This window comes from Macadamia integrifolia, chromosome 4 (genome assembly GCF_013358625.1).
Source record: "Macadamia integrifolia cultivar HAES 741 chromosome 4, SCU_Mint_v3, whole genome shotgun sequence".
NCBI lineage: Eukaryota > Viridiplantae > Streptophyta > Magnoliopsida > Proteales > Proteaceae > Macadamia > Macadamia integrifolia.
Window position 1 is genome coordinate 9137226 of NC_056560.1, and position 21103 is coordinate 9158328.

General features: G+C 36.2%; 2 protein-coding genes across 2 annotated transcripts; one reads left to right on the top strand and one right to left on the bottom strand.

The window, feature by feature from the left end:
- The first annotated feature begins 4343 nt into the window (after window positions 1–4343).
- Window positions 4344–5576, top strand: LOC122075362 (F-box/kelch-repeat protein At1g23390-like). The gene has a single exon (XM_042640354.1). The coding sequence runs from the start codon at window positions 4344–4346 to the stop codon at window positions 5574–5576; it is 1233 nt and encodes a 410-aa protein (XP_042496288.1).
- Window positions 5577–8893: 3317 nt separating this feature from the next.
- On the bottom strand, window positions 8894–20958 carry LOC122076880. The gene is made up of 13 exons (XM_042642488.1): window positions 20251–20958; window positions 18757–18892; window positions 18080–18216; window positions 16857–17058; window positions 16270–16508; window positions 15946–16057; window positions 15148–15292; window positions 14291–14433; window positions 13786–13952; window positions 12212–12517; window positions 12073–12128; window positions 11086–11300; window positions 8894–10443 (listed from the first exon to the last, which is right to left on the bottom strand). Exons 1-13 carry the CDS (start codon window positions 20452–20454, stop codon window positions 9221–9223), a joined length of 3285 nt encoding a protein of 1094 aa, XP_042498422.1. The 5' UTR covers window positions 20455–20958; the 3' UTR covers window positions 8894–9220.
- Between the last annotated feature and the right edge of the window lie 145 nt (window positions 20959–21103).

Here is a 21103-nt window from a genome sequence, read left to right on the forward strand (position 1 = left end):
AAAGAAGAAGAAAAGAGAGACAATAAAGCCAAAAATGAGCATTTATCAACACTTCCATAATAGGTCGTAGAAATCAACAATAATCAAAACAATTCAGATTATAATTGGCTGACTCCACTACTTGGGATCCGATTCTCTTTTCCATGTGGCAAACTTCAATAAGACTAAGATGTAAAACTTAAGTAGTGAAATTAAGACACCATTTAACAATGTTTTGTTTCTGTCGTTTCTATGTTTTTTTTTTTTTGTTCCCATAAATGGAGAAACAACCTAAAACGTGTTTGATAAAGTTGTTCTGTTTCACCTTTTTCTAGAAACATAAATCAAAATTTATGCCTGTTTACAATTCTATAAACGACTTTGATGAAATAAATTGGATTTGTTCTGTTGTTTTTAAAAACAAATTTCAGAGAGAAAAAAAATTTGTTTTGCTTGATAAATCTCTCAACTATTTAAACCTAAAAAGAGGTAACCAAACCCTCTCTCCCTTTTGGGCATCCAATGATACTAATGGGTTTTTTAGTGTCATTATGTCTGCAAAAAATATTTCGAGAAACAAGTTATCAAACACCAAAAAACCTATTTTTGTTTTTTCTAAAAGTGAAAAACCGTTTCTATTGTTTCTAGACACAAAAACAGTAAAAACGTTATCAAATGATGCCTAAGTGTCTACACATCCACAAAATTTAAGCCACTTTTGATTTGTCCCATGGTAATTGTTTCAATTTAAAGTGGGGCATGTGGAAAAAGTTCCCAACATAGGTTTGTGAGAACTAGGCATCCAAAAGTTAGATTGAAAGATCTCGACAAAATTTCAAGTTATCCAAAATGTTTCATCTAAGACAACAAACCAAAATTCACAATTATACCCCTCAATGCTCATTCCATAGTAAATAATTAGTCTGACCACAAGGTGCCCTGTTCACGTATCATATTTATGTCCGTACAAAATTAATCACGTTCCAAAATAAAACTTTAAAATATCATATTTATATTCATACAAAGTAATCAAGTGGTAAAATAAAGCTTTAAAAACCTTTAACTACCAAAATGCTCTCTCTCTCTCTCTCTCTCTCTCTCTCTCTCTCTCTCATCCACATCTAGACATAACAACTATGAAAGGAGGCCATGCAAATACATTGGATGATTGGATGATATAGATAGATTTTGCTCTAAATTTGGATGTATATTCAGTCTAAACCACACCCTATTCGCCAAGTAAACAATGACTTACATTTTAACCTCGTTAGGGCATGATGTTGGTTATGTTCCTATATCACTTATTTAAGCCTTGACAATTACATCATATATTTTATAGAAAAAAAAAAACTACATCATGACTATGTACTCTATTAGAACCAACTTCAAATATCTATTAGAGTTCCAGATTTTTTAAACATAAATATCTCACTATTATTTATAATATTCATAAATCCATCATAGAATTCTTTCTTAGTCTCCTCTTTAACATTTTTTTATTTATTTTTCACTGTAATTTATAATATGTGAAAAGGAATCCCACCACACCAACATGCAGTAGATATGAGATCCAAAACTTTGACATCTGATTAATCCAAGATACTCCTCATCCAATACTCAGTGAAAAAAAAAAAACCTTCCAGAAGCAATAGGAATAAGGCTGACCTTGTAAGTAGTGCTTATGTGGCCGATATTTAGAATATAATTTTTTGTTTCTATAGGATCTTTTGGTTGTTCTTTGAGAATGCGAGTGTTTCTGTTTGTGGAGTTGGGGTAAGGCAGGTTATGTCCCTCTTTATATATATTTTTTATTTTATTAATAATATCTTAGGGGTTTCCTTGGGTCCCAAATAATATATGGGATAAAAAAAAAAAGTAATGCTTATGTGGCAACCTTAAGTAAACTCCTATGGACCTATGATGTATGGACATAAATACATAATGAATAATCTATAAAAGGAGAAAGCCTTACATACAGATTGCGATAGGCCGGCCAAAAATGTCACCGTACTATTTAATCTAAATCTATACATCCATCTGACATTAAGTGTGTAGTGGGTAAGTTACCAAAGGCTATCTTCACTAGATCACTACCAATAATGATAAGAAGGATAAGATGTGCCTACCACAATTGGTAATTAGCAGAGTGTGGAGTCTCTAGACCAAGGATTTAAGGAATGGTATCAGTATTGGTATCAGTCTTTGTCGATATTGATCGGATTTTAGGATTGGTAGATATCGATCAATTTTGCTTTTATTTTATTTTTATAAAAAATACTAATTTTTACTATTTTACCTTTGAATTAAATTGATTAAGGATCAAAAATCAATCTTAGCCAATATCAATCCAATAAGATCGATACCAGATCGATACTTGAAATCATGATGTGGGGTGTGTGGATTGTAGAGCGTCAGGTTTACCCTTAACAACAACTGTTAGGCAGTGTTTGGTAGCCAATAAAAGTGAAGGTTTGGACTCGCCCAATGTACGTATGAATAAAATAACTTTCTATTTTAAAAGTCTTCCATTTTTTTGTTATACCCTTTATTCATCTATACTTCATAGATCATATTGAATTGTTGCGTGACTTGGGCCTATTTTTAGATATCCAAATCCTTCTTCTAGTTATATAAGTATAAATTATTCATATCAATTTATGACATAGTATTTATATTTTTATTGATTATATTTTACTATGAAAATTATTGGAAGATGGGCCAGTAGGCTCTTTCTTAGCGACCACTGGGCCCACTTACCCCGAAATGGTGGGGGGTTGGTCACCAGCAGAAGATCCTTATCTTTCAAGAGGTCTGGACATGTCTCCTGACAAATTTATGTGTATTTCCTTCAAAAACAGTTGAGTTGGGCTCAACTCAACTAATTAGGCAATGCATTAAAGAGTTCTTGCATTGAAGAAAAAAAAAATAACTGATAAAGTATACCCTAAAGGACAATATTCGCCGCTTAAGTGGAAATTACAGTGCATAGCTTCTAGAAATTTCTTTAAAAAATTCAAATCCAATTAGCTTGGATGGGCTCCACCAATCACATCTTAGATGAGCTGGTGCTGGTGATGCAGTACTCTTCCATCAGTGGTCAACTAATTTTCCATATGTTATAAGATCAGATGGGGGTTTTGTTTTGAGTTTTTTTTTTTCATATGTCAAGTTTTTGTCTAAATACATTTTAGGTTAATAATATATTTCAAAAATCATATCAATATGTATTAAAATTTTTTAATTTATTATTTAATTAACATATATTTATCATTTTATCTTCTCAAATCTTGTATATAAAAAAAAATCAAATTTAATATTTTACCTACGTTTGATAATCATTTAGTTTAAAAAATAACGTTTCTTAAGAAAAACAGAATTTTCAATTGAAACAAATAATATATTTTTCGTAGGAACGGAAGATATTTTTTTCAGAAAATAATTAAAAAATTAAAGGGAGAGAGGGGGCAAGGGTTTTTCTTTGTAAGGTGTTGCAAACCCTTGACAGGTTAGAGATATTTTTTCATAATTAAGGGAGAGAGGATAAAGGGTAACTTGATTCCTTGTGCCCTTTTTTCATTCGGATTCTAATCAAATGGTGCTCCTTTCACTAATCAACGGGATATAAATAAAAAATAAGCAGCCAATTCGATTCAAGATCGATAGATGCCAATCTTAATTAATAATAATGATTATTGTTTACTGATTCTGAAGGAATCCAGCCAATTACGGTTGAACCGGATCAATTTTGATGAACTTCAAAATGATGCAAAAACGGAATGGATGGGGACTGATTCAATACCCCTGCTTCGTCATTAATTGGAGTTGAAGTTTTTTCCTTTTTTAACGTAAGACTAAATCTTGAACCCTTGAGGACAACTGTAAGTTGGGGAGAGGATCCACGTGGCCTATATTTCTAGATAGATGAAATCATGAGAAAAATGCTCCACCTAGTTTGCTTATAACCTAATCAAGAAGAAGATTAGTCTTACGTCTTTGATGCTCCTGACTAAAATAAATTAAAACAGACACTCTTCACAAAGATTTTTTTTTTTTTTTTGACATTGAAAATATTGAATATTGCAAAAAAGAGGGAGAGAGAGAGAGAGAGAAAGAATGAATGGTCCCCCACAAACATGGCCCCATTTTTAAGAATTGAGGTGGAAATCCAATCTCTTCCCCCATAGCTCTATCTATCCATCTATCTATGATATCCATATGTGGACCATATGTGGATAAAGGGTATATAAATAGACCTCTACACTCCGAGGTTTGGTCATAGCATCTTCATTTCTCAGATATTGTATCATCCTCTACTTTCATATCTGCTTTCGGCTTGTTACAGTGACGCTGCTGTTGAATTAAGAATGGCCAAGACTGCGAAGACAATCCCACAAGATAGAGAAAAGACTGGATCAAGACAAGGGGACGAAGCACAAGAGCTACTACTACTACTACAAGAAGCTCCGATCCATGGAGATGTGTTGGAGACAATTCTCACCCGCCTGCCCATGCTAGACATGGTGGCCGCGTCTCGTGTCTCCAAGGCATGGCGAGGTGCCGTCTCCACCTCCCTCCGGATATCTCCCCGTGTCAAGCCCTGGTTCATCGTCTATACTCTTCACCACCGGAACCATTCACTCACCTCCGCCTGTGCCTTCGACCCTGCCTCTCGTGTCTGGCTTCGTATTGACATCGGCGATGTCCACCAGTTCACCACCAATACCATCGCCGCCTCCACAGCCTCCCCAGCACTCCGATCCTCCCATTCCCAACACCTACTATACAAGCTTTCCGCCGGATTATTCTCCTTCTCCTTCGACGCCCTCCACCTCGCTTGGCACAAAGCGGAAGCGCCACAAGTGTGGCGTCAGGACCCCATCGTCGCACGCCTCGGCTCTCGTGTACTCGTTGCCGGTGGCACCTGTGACTTCGTGGATGACCCACTCGCCGTCGAGATGTATGACACCGGATCCCGGAGATGGGAGACGTGTGAGCCCATGCCGGAACTGCTCAAGGACTCTGCCACAAGCACTTGGCTCTCCACCGCCGCCACCAACAGTAGGCTCTACCTGCTGGAGAAGCGCTCCCGTCTGATCTGCTCCTTCGATGCAGAGACTAAGACTTGGGGACCCACTTTCAATTTGATCTTGAACACCAACGCACCTGTGGCTGTGTTTCACTCCATCATCGGATTCGCCGGCGACCGGTTGGTCCTGGTGGGTCTGATGGGCGAACCAGAGGAATTGCAGGGCTTGGGGCTCTGGGAGGTCGATCAGGTCACCTACGAGTGTAGAAAGCTGGGAGAGATGCCACCGGCGATGGTAGAAAGTCTCAGGAACGCCAACTCGCGACTCTCGACCCCAAGTGCATCAATGGAGGGTGATTTCATCTACGTTTATAATCCTTCGAACCCGGAACAGATATTCTTCTGTGAATTGAAAGAGGGGAAGTGCCAATGGGGTGAAGCCATGAATCCCATGACAAACATCCGCAGTCGGATGCACAGATTCGTGTTCACATGTTCCAGAGTCGGGATGGGAGACCTTCAGAAGGCTATGGCAACTGGAAACCGAAGATTGACGGTGGAATCGGAGTGAAATGGGTTATCTGAGTTTGTTCTCTTCCACAACTCCAAGGGTGATCTGTTCCCTAAATTGAATGGTGTTTTGTCACCGTCGACCCGTCTGATGAATGGTGTTTTGTCCCGACCTTTTTCCCCTCCATGTGAAATAGTTGTGTTGGCTTGAGTTTCTTAATTTCTAATTTGCATTTCCAACTTCCAAGTTGACAGTGATCCATGGCCCTGCATGGCCTTTTCAGATCTCGACGACATAAACTGCAACTTATGTTTCAGAATCTTGACTGAGATAGAATGAATGATAAAATTGATTGTGTTCTTCATTTTATTTCGCAATAGGGCCTTAGCAATAAACAAAGCAAAAATATCATTTGGTATTTAAAAACTTAATGGGTTATGTGACATTAAAGAATACTTTGGCTCTATCCCAATGGACTCAAGCCACAGATTATGGGAAAAAAATTGTTCTGCAATTCCAATCTCGTACAATTTCGTAAATACCACTACAAAAGTTTCCAATCCCTAAAGCTGTAAAAAATTGAAAACCATCCCAACTTCCCTGTTTTCCGCGGCTCTTAACTTCTTCTGAACGAAGTCCCAAATAGCAAAGAAGATGAAGACGACCGAAGTGACCGCTCAGGGAAGAAAGGAGTGGGTTTTGGGATAAGGAAAGAGATAAGAGAAGGGGAGGGATTTTCCATCGTTCTGTGCAACTCCATAGCCGGACCTGTTCTGGATTGCCATGGCCGGTGGTGGCTGTGAGGTTTGGAGCAATTCCAGCAAACACGTGAAGTGATTTAATCCCTTCACATACAGTTTTTACGTGACATGTGTTAAGTTGATGTGGGTCTCACGGATAATGTTTTAATTTTTAATTATTATTTTTGGTAGAATTAATTTTTTTTTTTATCACTTCACTTACGTGAAGATTCCCCTTCCTCAGCAAACACTGTATGTATTCTACCATGTGGACATATAATGTTAAGATAGAGATCTTAAGATTTAATTCTCACAAAAAATATTATGAAAAAAAAAAAAAAAAAACTTTTGTTGAATTCTTTAAAATTAAAATCCATAAAAGTTGTTGCAACAACCCACCTGTGTGTGTAATTTTGGAAAAGGATTTTCTAATTTATCTAGTCCAATGAAGTTTTCTAATCTTGTGCAATTATTTATGCCATGTGAGATTGATGAATTTGCACTAGTGGATATCTAAGAAGTTCAGACACTTCATATATAAAATTTTAATTTTAAATTCAATCATATATCCTATCTCTGTGGTATCCCTCCCATTTATGTTTATGCCAAGTGGGATAGACTCATGACTGAGTATGTCATCATAAATCGAATATAGAGACACATAACAGGATGAGGAGGGGGACCAAGGAGAATTCCTCCATCATCTACAGTTTTGGGACTTAATTCACCTCTCACTCTCTATATATATGGAGTATCATGTATGTAGTGTAGAGGGTGGATTGACCTTCTTCCCTTGGCAAACGCCAAATCTCCACTCTCTACGTCTCTCTCTCTCTCTCTCGCCCGGCATAGACGACCCTACTTTTGAAGTCTCGATCGTGTCTTAAAAGGCTTTAAAAAACTTAATAAAAAGAGCTCTAATTAGTCTTACTTATGAGTTGTGAGTTATGACTCATGAGAGTGAAGTGCCGCCCTTGTCATTGAGCGAGCGAGGGAGGGAGTGGTGATCCTGATCGAATTGCCGGTCCATAGTGTGATTCATCCACTAGTATCCGTCTCGATCCTATACCCTACCTTTGGAATGGCATGGAGAAGATCTGGCTTCACCCCCAACCCCCCTCTCTCTAATTAGCTTCCTGAGACTGATAGCAAACAAATAAAAAAAAGAGAAAGAAAAACCCTTTTTTTCTTTCTCTTTTTTTTTTTTGTAAGGATTCCTTTTTCTCTTTCTTCCTAGACTCATTTCTGCAATATGACAAAGTCAACTTGGCCCCCCCTTCACTTTCTGTCACCACCTTGAAACCCTTTTTCTCTTTCTCCCTAGGCTCATTTCTCCAATATGACAAAGGCAACTTGGCCCCGCCTTTGCTTTCTGTCACCACCTTGAATCAGTCGTTGAAGTGTCAAGCACGTTTCACACGGCAACATTCATTCCCATCTTTTTTCTGTGGAGCATAGTGTTCCAAGACCTATTGCTAGCTCTCTCTCTCTCTCTCTCTCCATGTATTATCTTTCTCCTTCTTATCTATCTCAATAAAGATGAAATTTTCTCTATAATATGACATTCTTTGTTCAATTAGATTTGATGATTGTGGCTTTTAAAGATTTTCTTCTAATCACATATTTCTTTGGATGCATTTGATGGAAAAGATTAAAAATCTATTTAACTACTTTCACTTTTTGATTTTTTATGAGCAAACATTTATAAGATGGTAGTGGGCTATTCCCAAATAATATATTTCTGGCAAGAGATGATACGAATATTTTTCAAAACTTGGGTATAGATTAAGTTATAAATTAATTCTTAGGCAAATTAAAAAGATTCTCTCCTGATCTTTGAGGAAAAAAAAAAAAAACCTCTTCCCTCACATGGGTTAAAGATTCCTATGTTACTTTTTTGATCCATTTATTGTAAATGAACTTGGGCTGTTGCTACATTTTCTCTCACTCGTGCAATAGCAGCCCAAAAGAGAGAGATCTTCTAGATGGTTGCTGCAACTTGTCGGCGGGTGTTTTTTTCTTTATGTTTTTGGGTGGAGAAGTGTTCCCTTTTCGCATAACCCTTTCTTTAAAAGTTTCTAGAAAAGTAAATCTGCGTGGACCCTTTTTCTTTTCACTTTCCCCCATACCTTTTTAGTTAGTCACCCCAAGCTTTTTTTTTTTTTTTTTTTTTTTTTAATAGGTATGGAAAGGAAAATAGTAATAGCCAAGAGACTTGAACTTGAGACCTACTGGTTGATGGGTGGGTTGTGGTTATAAGGTCACTAGCAAGAAATTATTAATGACTTCATACAGGGGCATACTTCTTAGTGAGAATTATTACAGTAGGATAATGGCTAGGAGGATTTGAAAGGCATCATGACGTTAAGATTTCCAAGCCTTAAACCTTTGAAATCTTAAAGGTTTTCTGTTCTCAAAATTGTGTATGGCCTTTACCTACCTACAGCAACGAAGGAAGATTAATTAGTAAATAAGAACCCAAGTAAACTGCCTGCAGCAACAAAAGAAGACTAATTAGTGAATAAGAACCCAAGTAAAGGAAATGAAATGCTAGTGGACTGCAATGAATCATTATGCCACTCTAATTGAAAACCCACCTGTGTTATATGAACAAGTGCATGCACTAACATCAGGAAGTAATGAAACATAAATTCTAGCTGGTTTGTATTTAATGATTTTAAGTACATTCAACCTCCAACATGTACAGCATCTGCAATCACAGCTACTTGGAAACATCTTTAATGAATCTTCTTTTAATGTCTATAGTCTAGATTACAAAATCCCAAGCAAGCAATGTTTGAGAATAAAAGGACATCCAAGAGCAATCTTATCACAACCTACCAGCAACTGCCTTATGGTTTCAAAATGATAGTTTTATCAGTTTTGAACCAGCTAATGGGAACGCATTGGACTCTTCATGAACTCAAAAGCTCTTACGTCTCCACCGTGAAAACTGTTGGAAGTTTACTTGGATGTGAAAATGGCTTCTAAATCTCTGTACAAGCTTCTAGACCTCCTCGGCTTATAGTCTGCAAATGAAGTTACTGATGAACTCCCACTCCTCTTGCCACTCCAAAACCCACTTGTTTGTGCCTGACTAGTCGATGGATCTTTTGAAGTACTTCTCTGTGCCTGACTGGTCGATGGATCTTTTGAAGCACTTCCATCCTCCTTACTGAAGCTAGCTTTGGCCAATTCTCTTAATTGTCTCATCCATGGTCTATCAGGTGTACCTGAGCTTTTGCTTCCAGAACTCCTATCCCGATCTCCAAAAGTGACAGAACCCTCTTTTTCTTCTCCCCCAGACTGATTCAAGGGGAATTCATTGTTCAGGTTCTTAAGTACATTCAATGGGATCAAAATCAACAGTAATCCAACACAAGCAGTTCTTAATCCTGACAAGAAAGAGTTGGCTGGGCCCAGTAGGAGAGTCTGTCTATACAATGCATACCATTCATTGATCATCTGTGCAGAAAATCCAATCCAGAAAAGCAATAGCATGAAGATTCCAATTCTTGTCTCGTCACCTGATGAAAATTCCTTCTTCGAAAGTACCAGACATGTAGAGAATATACCAACTTCACTGCCAATTGTGAGGATCTCAACTAACTGCACCTTTTTCTTTATAAAAGGTTTCTTCAACACTAGAAAGAAGAGCTGAAAAGAGGTGATGCATACCAATGTTAATGCAGGAGTCCTGGATGACACATTTATCGAATAGGCACCAACCAAAATTCCAAGCACAAAACGTTTAACAGCTTCAAGAAAAGCATAGTATATTCTGAGAATGCCAAAGAGCTTCTGGATAAAAGGTGCCTCTGCATCTTCAGTTTCATCATCTGAGGCTATGATGCGGTCCCCCTGCTTGCCAGGATTTCCCCCAGAGATCTGTGAGAGCATGTACTTTGGAGGGCCTCTCAGATCCTCAAACAAAGGGCCTAATATTGTTGGATAAATAGAGTTCGGCTGGTTCTTCCATGTCCATTGGCCTCTCTTACCAGGACCCAAGGTCACTCGGACAATTTCTTGATACCAGTGAAATTTCTGGCCTTCTTGATGAACTTCCTTATACTGAAGTAGCTTACCTATTGTTATCCCACCCGAGAGAAACAGCAGTAAGGCTAGTAGTAGAAAAGATTCAACAGCCAACAGAAGAATACCAACTATAACCCCTGAAGTAGTTCCACCTTGAGAATGCAAGAAGAGAACATCAGTTCAGCAATAGAAAGCCAAAAATATTTGCGAGTAGAAAACTAACTCTGAAAAAGCTTATCAAAACATAGAGCCAAGTATTACCCATATTGAAGCATTATCTCATCATGAAGTACATATGGTATTACCATGCATATTCTTTCCATTGAAAATCTAAATATTTAAAGAATCTAACAATCTAATATTTCTTTTGAAAAGGACATCACTGTTAATGTTGATTTCTATGTTCACACAGAACTCATCATTTTCTGTGTTTCTGACTTCCCAAGTTCATTCATTTCTTCATTGTTTTGTTTTATAAAGTACATCACTAGACAAATAAGCAATGGATTTGTAATCTGATATTTGCGACTTTATCTCATCAAACAAGAGTGTATTTTCTTAAAATGCAAACATTATATATCTTCATCTGTTTCCATCACGAGCAATAGAAGACCCAAATATTGACTCTTAAAGAATTCATCTAACGATAACTAAGTGGCATGCTGATCTAGATAGTGTATTTTTATTGGTTTCATATGGAGACAGCATAAGCAATTCCTCACTTTAGAAGTACAGAAATAATTTTCACACATACATAAAAGAAAGCCGACAGGAGTCATTATCATTCATGGTACCTTCAATTACAGCCGCTGAGGCCTGGCAGATGCAGGGTAATGCAAGAACTATCAGAAACATCTCAAACCTCGGAAAAATGAGCGCTCCATAAGAACCCTGTTTTTCTGAACTCTTCTTTCTGAGTCTTAAAACAAAAAGGACTATAACATGCAAAAGAATTAAGCCGCCACCAGTTACAGCTAACCAGAATATGTTTCTATTGAATTCTCTCCACCTACAACAAACATAATAAGGAAACAAATATTTAAATAATATTTCCAATCTTTAGAGACCAAAATAATGATTTTTTTTTCCAGTTTAGGTAATAAGTCAATAACAAAGTACCAATTTTTGGGCTTCTCCCCATCTATATTTGAAAAATCTTCAACTCTAGGATTCAATTAGTTTCCAAAGTATAATTCCATAATAAATTGAGCCCTATAGCAAAATTGATTATAAATTACCACTAAGGAAATGGAAAAAGTTAATTTGCTCACACTAACGCATTCCAATTAGATCTCAATGATATATGTTTTGTTGTTTAGTGACCTTGAACCTAAACAAGTTGTGTTTTGTAGCTATCTGATTCTCCTGTCAGAATTTCTCGCAATTGAGACCAGTAAGTATTGAGGGAAAACTTATTCTTTGAGATGCAAAGTGTTTAGAGCTCAGAAAACCCCAAATCTCACTTAATTGAAGGTAAGGCCTCAAAAGATCAAATAAAACTACTTAGTTCTCAGACTGAAAGGAAACAAAGAAAATGAAGAAATAAAATCAATTGGGTATCAAATAAGTTGGCTCGTTTTTCACTACCCGTACAATGTCAAGTTGTGAAACCTGATTATTTGAATCATGAATTACATGGTCTAACTATGATTCTGTCCAGAATAGGCTTTTCCCATGATAATATAGTTCTTGTAGTCTGAACCAAATTATAGAGTTTAAATCATGAATCATAAATATTTAATAACTGTATGTAAATAATTAGAAATATCAAAATGACTCACCCATTTGAATTCTGCTGGTCCAGGATATTATCAGCTTCAGGTTTCATATTTTGGCCCTGCACGTATAAAATGCATTATGTCAATGTGAACAAACCTTAGAGAATGAATAAGTCACAAGAAAAGTAAAAGGGTTCCTGACCTCGAAATATGATCGGTACTCCATGGGTGTAAGCGGCAAGCCATATATTGAAGCAGACATGTCTAAATTTCCATTTGGTGATTGCACACTCTTGTAAATTCCCTTATGATTTTCCAATACTACTGAAAGTGCAATTGCCGTAGAGTTTGAATCTACTATGACTGACTGGACATGTTCACTTTCCCATGGGAGTCTGAGGTAAGGAATAGTCCACTGCAAACCCCTAGCAAACTCATAATATTCAACTGGTATGGTAACTCCTAACCATCTAGATAGTGCAAAGACCTGAATGTGGCATGCAATCCTCTGTGCCAAAATTAAGCGGAAAAAATGAAAAGAAAAGATTTAATTAAAAGTCCTTAATTCATTTATTTGAAGATAACAGGACAGTTTAATCAGAAGAGAAGCTAAAATATCAAAACGAAACAAAGAACTTAGGTATATGACTCTTAGGTCTTCCAGACGTTATACTACTACTCCACAAGCATGCGACATTGATTTGACCAGAATCTGAGAAAAAGATTAGGTAAGTCATACTAAGGCTCAATACCCCACACCCCCTAAAAAAAAAATCCAGTCTGGTAGTTTATCACATGTGAAATATCATGAGTAACCTGCCAATTTCATGGAAGTCAAAACAGAAAATGCTGTGGTCAAATTGTGATCCTGGGGTTTGTAATCTAGACATAAAAGTGCATTATATGATTAGTCTAGTTGATTTTGGAAATAGAAGCAGGGAGTTAAAAGTTTATGAAGTAATCAAATGTTTAGGAAATTATGACATATGTTAGAAAATTTTGGATACAACCTCTTAAAAACTTGTTATAAAAAGTTACAGGGTTTACAATAACAAACTAAGAGCAGCTACATTCATCTGGGCAAACTTCTCAAGGAAACTTGAAATTTATTCATCTGAACCAGAAAGCTAGATCTCTTCTAGTTGAAGAAAAAACTTCTCTCAATCACGGAAAAAGAAATTGACTAACTGCCTCCTTATTTGGGGAGCTTCATTTGATGTGAGGCAGTTTTTTTCTTATTTATTTTGTGCATCGGCCTAGGCCTTCCTTCTTGTAGTATACTACATAGTGCACACTTTTCCTCCTTATCAATAAAATCTTGTTATTTATCAAAAAGGAAGAGAGAGAGAATATTGTGTTTTTTTTAGGAAACTTCAATAGAACTCCTGAACACAGAACACTTGCTTTTATGTAGATTAACCAACATTTCTCCATATAAATGGATACTTGGGAATATAAGGAAAATGCTCCATCTCCCATAGTTTCAACATTAAAAATGATTTTTAACATAGTATCAGGAAAAAAAAAGAAGAAGATAACAACAACAATACTAGAGATGATTTGTGAATACACTTTTTTTCTTCTTTTTTCAGGCAATAAACAACTAACTTTTTCTGTGTCTTGATATAAAATTAGTAAATCCACATCTTATACAAGGGAGTGATAGCTTTATTTTTGTGAACAAAAGTGCAAATAGAAGTCTTAAGTCTATATGGATCAAGAAGTGAGTAAATATAACAATAGCCACATAAAGTTTTAAAGAAGTTGGGATAGTACAAAAAGATTCCTCGCAGGATCAGATGTCAATGAAGATAGGCCAGAAAGTGCCCCAATTGATTGAAGGCTTGCAGTGGAAACTGTAAGCAATCCCGAAGCTGAAGAAGTTACTGCAAAAGCAGTCGTTGCAAAGGTGGAGAAAACTGAAGATATCAAAGGCACTGAATCTGTAAAAGTTTTTCCAGATATGTTATTACATCATGAAAACCAAATGAGAAAGGAAAGCAGAAACAACAGAAACAAAAATGTTGATTCAAGATGCAGGCAGAATTACAGAAGCTGAGGTGATACAGATTGAAGATGATAATATAATATACTAAACATCCTTTTTCAATGACCTAAGAGTTTTTTTTTTTTCATCTTTTAATAATTTATGCTGCTGACCTTAAGAGGGAAAAAAAAACAACAATACACTAAACATCCTTAAGGCAACTTAATAGGGCTAATATCAATCAGCAAAAACCTACATACTAAAAAGAACAGTAAGACAGACTAACATCCTTACAGTGCCTCACTTGTAGAGTGTTTGATTCCAGATTTCTGTTTCCCGCAACATCTGCAGTTATATTTTCAGGAACATGGATAGATACACTTTTGTCAGTTGCATATATCTCTACAGCATATGTGCTCCTACTGATTTCCCGAAAGCTGCACAATGTAACAAAGAGCTAAGAGGAAAAGAGAGCCAAGAAGAACAGAAATTCTTGTGCAATATCACTGAAAAAAAAAATCCATTCTGTTAAAAGCATTGTCAAATATACAACCACATCATTATTCTTTAAAAAAATAAAAAAATAAATAAAAAAGGCTACATGGACATTTTCTCATTTTGAGATGTTACATTGATGCATTCACATGTTTGTAGCAAGTACTACATATGTTTTATAGTATTTGAAATGGGGGGGGGGGGGGCGATGAGAAACTGTTACATACTTGACAAAGATTTAAGCCAACTGTAAGGAGTAATGATTTATTGAAAATTAAAGAAAACTAAAATTTATGTATAGAAAAATTCACCAAAGATAAGAAGAATAAAAGGAGATCATCTACTTTTGGAAATGTCGGGGTTCCATTAGATTTAAAGTTTTTTATCCCCCCCCCCCCCCCCAAAAAAAAAACCCCTTTCAGCCACTGGCTCCCTGCAATCAGGTCATTATATATATTCCATCACCTTCCATCACTAAGCAAGACTGCAGGAATTAGTCCTAAAGCATAGTCTTGCAACTGTGTGAAACCCTTCATATTGGTCTTTCAAATACAACAAGTTTTTTATAACCATTTGATCTAACATAATCATATAACGTCAGTTTCAGACTTTGCCAACTGCAACAGACTAAATAAAGTGATAAGAGAGTAACTTGCCTCTGCAAATGCCCGCCTGAAATGGATATTGCTGAATGGTTAAAGCCAAATATGGGCTTTGCAAACTTTATTAGCACTGGTACACTGTGTTCTCTAGTCCTCATGTTAGATGTTGTGGTCAATCTCACAGTAGGCCTTTGACGATCTGTCATTTTTTATCCACATCCTTAAATAGGTAAAGGGAAGACCATGAATTCTTAAAACAATATATCCAGAGATGGATCATGCATCAAAGATATCAACAGTTCATATAGATGCTAAAATTTCTTAAGAGAAGTAGCAATAGTTTTCCTTAATCCATTTGAATTGATTTTTCCTACAACTGAATAGACTACATTGTTTTCTCATAAATGGTAAAAATATCCATTTTCAAGGCATCATTTTAACCTTGAAACATGTTAGAAAATCTATACATTTTCCAGACTGATAAAATTGCATCTTTAGAACAAGAATATTAAGTAGTTCACAAAATTCATATGCAATTTGGAAAAACGGAAATTTCAATAACTCATACAGCTAAAAGAAATAATCAAGAATTAAGAAAAGGTTCTTATTTACATGAGTGTCGAATGATACCTTAACCACACCAAGTAATTTTGAGAATATGTAGAAAATATTTTGTATTTTATAGCTAAACTTTGTCCAGAGAATTTGACAGGTTATAATTTAAACTTTCAGACTATGATATTCTAATTTTAAATGCTGGAAATCTTTTGTTAGTTGAAATTTAAAAATTGGCAAACGGCTACTCATCTTCAAATGAAATAAATCACTTCCATTTATCAGTACAGAAATTACCATAGAGGAAAGTGACTGGAGCAATAGGAGAAACTGGGGTCCCATGTCTGCTGATTATAGAGCTTGAGTTAAAGCTTATAGTAACAACAGAAACATTTGATATATTCTTAACCTGTAAAGGGTGTATACAGGTTAGACACTCGAGGATGAAGTAGATATCATAACTATCAATCTGGCAGTGTGTATTCTAGACTTGGACTAAGATGTACCATAAAAGAATATTATATTAGACAAGAGAGTGCTAATTCTGGCACAAAATGGCAAACTAACATCAAAATGAGACTAGAGGATATGAAAATTATATTCTATGAGTAAATATCTCACGAGGAAGCTGAATCGGCGATTTCCAAGGCTATTTCCATTAGTAGGAAGAAGCAGACCCTGACTCATTTGAAGAGAAGCAAGAATTTCTGCAGACGAGTTGAGAACAGGATCTGAGAAGTATAAATACAACTTTAGGTTCTTAGAATTGTTTGTTGCCTCAACTGTTCTGGTTTCACCATTGATTTGGAGGAGCTGTTTAGGAATGCCAGTCCTCAGGTTCAGAAACACATTTCTTCTATCTGAAAAAACAACCAGAAGGAAGAAAGTGTGTTGAAAAGGTACACATGAAGAACAAATTCCTATAAATGGATGTCAGAATGTAGTCTACGATTTATCCATGGTTCAATTTCAAACAACTTTTTACTACAGCATAATAATTACATGGCAATATATGGTTTTTTTTTCTTTTGTATAAATAAATTTTGAAAAACAGGAACAACAACAAAGCCTTATCTCAACTTAATGGGTCGGCTAAAAAAAAGAGTAATAATATTTTGTGTAGAATTTTTTTATGTATTTACATTCAAAATACACCAAACTTTTCACCAGTTTCACTGAAGAGGGAAAAATGAATTTGCACAACTTACCAAAGTGTACAAAGAAACTTGAGTTTGCACTCCTCGTAAATGGGTTTCCAGCGCTGTCTGTGCAGAAATTCGTATCCATAACCACTATTATTCGCCCGTAATGAACACTAGATGATAAACCCACAACAAGAGAAAATATGAGGTCTGGCTGAAGGATTTTGAGTGTAGATGGTATTACTTGGCCAGCACCGTAGACAAGAAGCTGTAAAGAAAAGTCACCAGGTATCTATCAGAATTTGTATTTATCTACTGCCCTCTTGGAAGGTTTTGTCCATAAATTCTTATATAACCAACTCTTATTCGCCCATAATGAAAGGTAGAGGATAAATAAGCAACAAGAACATCAAGCAGTTCCCATGGATCCATTAGATGCAACCCTCCCTCCCCTTAAACCAACATGCTGGCACACATATACAGTTAATAACGAAAAAGCCTTTTATGTTTGAAGGAAGCACCTCATCTGGGTTTGTCCAATTACAAGTACAATCCAAATAATCACAGTGATCAACTTACAATAATAAATTACTTGTCATTGAAAGCTACTTTCTTCTACATGATATCTGTGGTTCTCAGACATAAGCTCGAACATATTTTGTTTTATTCTGTGTACACTGTACAGGCAGAGGAAGCAGGAATTTATTTTCTTCCTAATTTCTCATGGCTGGAAAACTCTATATTATGCCAACTCTATATTATACCTTAACTTCTATGGCAACCTCCCCTGTATGCTTATGAAGAATGCTAGAAGTTGTATATTGATTTCACTTTAATATAATTCCTTTTTCGTCAAATGCAATATGCTTAATTTACTTCATTACAACCAGATAGTGCGGATATTTCCGGAAACACAATAGGTTTAATATAATTTACTACTACAAGGAAATGCAGCCCAAAAAACAAAGCTTCATTGTACAGGCTGTGATGAAAAGTGTCCTGCAGGCATGTTTTAACACATCTCTAGGAAAGAAATTCTTTCCTGAAAAATGGAATGTATCATATATACTAATCCTAAATATTTGACCATGATGCTACAATTAAGATTAACATTTTATTGTTGAAACCTAAACACATAATCTTGTCCATATGACGTTCCATTATCTCCCTTCATCAACAAATTCATCATTCTCCTGGAAAGATGAGTTGCTAAAAATTCAAGGTGGTTATATGAACTATCCAAATGAAACTGAAACTGAAACTGAGATAAATGATGACCACCTACTCACATTGCAGGAATTCACAGATAAGCACCCAAAACCACCTCCTCCGATGCAGGGTTCAGTGAAAGAGATATTTACAGTGACATTGAGGGCATTTGTAAAAGATGTCTCCACTGTAACATATGCAGTAGGGCGAACTGTATCTGCATAAATATAATAGTAATTACATTAGCATAGCATCCAACATAAGACTTAAACGAGGGGCACGGGGCCTTTAGTTCATTCAGTTTTTCATAATTTTGGCATGGTTCCATGTTAATGTGTAAGTCCAGTTTTCATAGATTAAAAGAGCAGCCCAGTGCACAAGGCTACCGCTACTGCAGGGTTTGGGAGGGGCAAATGTACGCAGCCTTACCCCCTACTCCACAGGAGAGGCTGTTTCCAAGTTTTGAACCTGCGACCAACTTGTTGCAATAGTGCAACTTAACTGTTGCGCCACAAGCTCACCCACTCCAGTTTCCTTAGATTATGGGTACTTTTTTAGCATCTAATCAAATTAAACCAAGAAGTTTGATGATGGCTCTCTGTTGAATCCAAGATTCCAAGTTTTCAAAAACCAAATTATAGAGGATTTGGCCATTGACCAGTACTTTGCAACTATTTAGAGAGAGTTTTCCATAATTTAATGTTGCATATGAAAGATGTAACAAGAACTCATGAAAGATAAGGGAAAGGTTCTTAACCAACAGTCCAGTTATAGCTAGCACAGCCAGCTCCTTGAGACCCATTGATGCAGACCTCAAATAAATGTCTTCCATCATGCAAGCCCGTGTACGAAGCTTTCCTGGCTTGACAGTCTGATGAGATATGGTCATCCAGCTGCAAGAATAGCATGATAATCAAGGCAAACATACAAAGTACGAGAACAAGTAACCTAAAGCAACAGACAAGAACAGCATGATTCCTATATGTTTAAGTCATATACTTAAATTTTATGATGGAAATCCCAAAACTTCGGCCATAATGATCCCTTAATTCATCTATAAATGTAAACCCAGTAACCAAACAAGAAAAGTTAGGACAAAATAAGATAATGACCCTGAAAGAACTCTACCAGAATAACATGAAAACAATCTTAATACCTTGAAAACCAATGAATATCCAATTCTCACAGAAACAAAACAACTGAAATTGAAATTGATCCATCTGACCAAATCATTTGAATAGGAATTTAGAATAGATAGAAAAATGATACTGATCCATCCTGTGTAAACACAAACATTTTGGAGGAAAAAAGGGAGTACCTCAAATTCATCTTTGTAATCCTAATAAGAATACTCTATCTTGTTAGTACAACAGAAGAAAGAAATAATTGTCCATTTGTATTCTGTCCATGAACTAGTTCACTAAAAAATGTGAACTTGCTTTTATTGTTACTTCGTCTATTGAACATGAAAACCATGCTTGCTTTTATTCTTAAATTTTCTTCTTCTCTATCATACTTCCTAAGTCATGACAATTTCAGTATTTCTTCTGCTACATAGAAATATATAAGTGGTATATTCTAAGATATCTACAACAAAAAAAGAATATGAACAATAAAAGATTTATTTTAGTTTATTTGGAAAGAGACAATGCTACAAGTACTTAGATACCTGACTATAAAAAAAAGCATGTATCAGCACATTAGAAGGGAAAAAGTATTCTAATAGTCTCCTACCCAACATATCCTGCATGGGAAAAAGTAAAAAATGAAGAGCTGTATCCCCACCATGTGTAGCTCTAAATGGGCTCTGGTCGTCAAAGCTCGTCTTTCCAATCAACTTAATCTACTCAAAATTTTCAAGGGAAGCTCCATCTTACCAGCTTCCTCCTGGGCCACCATCTTTTGTTTTACATATTTATCAATTAAAACTTGCCAAGAAAACGAACCCAAAATCCTAACTTTGTTCTAAATAATTATCTCAAATCCCTGAATCCCATCACTCCTGAAATTCAAAGAAGTAGCTGATTTCCCAAGAGTTTCGAATGTAAACTATAACTGGATACAGAAGTATCCTTTCAACATCAGTTACAGCCTCAACAAGATCAAACGGCAACCTACATTGATAAAAGAAACGAATGACACAGATAAAGCAGAACCAAAACCAAAGAAGAAAGGACCCACCAACTACTAGTAGTAGAAAAAGAAATAGTCATAACAGCTCCAAAGAAAGACAGAATCGTGGGTAACAAACCTTGCACTTGATGCTACAATTTCTGCAAACATTTTGGCCATCCAGAACTTCAAACACAAATGTAGCTGACGCCAGCCGCGAGAATGCCGGAGGAGACTCCAAGAAGTTCACAGAGAACTGAGAGCCATCACAATGAACCTCCAGACAGAGAAGAAGAAAGAATAAAAATAGAAAATCCAACAATGAGAATGCCGTCAGACCCATTTCAGGAAAATAGGGGGTTTGTACTTTGAAGCTTCAAGTGGGGATAGCAGCCGAGCTTACAGTCTCAGAAGAGTGGAGCTTATGTTGGCTTTGTTTGAAACTCTGAATGTCCTAAACCGTAAAGCAGATGGGAAGGGAAAAAACGAAAGCCGTCCTGAAGCATTTTGAAAGGCATACAGAGTTACAGGACAAAGAATGGATGGGCCAATTTCACTAGAAGTTGATGTAGAAGAGAAAAGAGAATATCCATTAGGAAAACTTTAGTCCTAATGAAGATAAGAGACTGATAAAATCATGGGTCTGCGTAGATGGTGAAGGTTTTTTGTTGCAGATAATTGCACATGACCATGATGACAGAGCTGCGAGCCACTACTATTATCCGGAAGCCAAAGTGCAAACTGAAGGAGAGAGAGAGAGAGAGAGAGAGAGAGTATTATGATGTTTACATGAGGAGAATCCCTGTAATGAAGGAGGCAGAATCTGACAGACAGAGAAGCAGCAGCATTCATTAATCAGCATTCAGCAATAAATGGACCGAGGAAAAACCATTTCAGAGGAATTTAATTTGAAGGTCCCACTGCAAAAAAAAAAATCTCCAATAACTACTGAGCGTAAAAACAAATAGCAATGGAAGCAATCCTATTCTTAC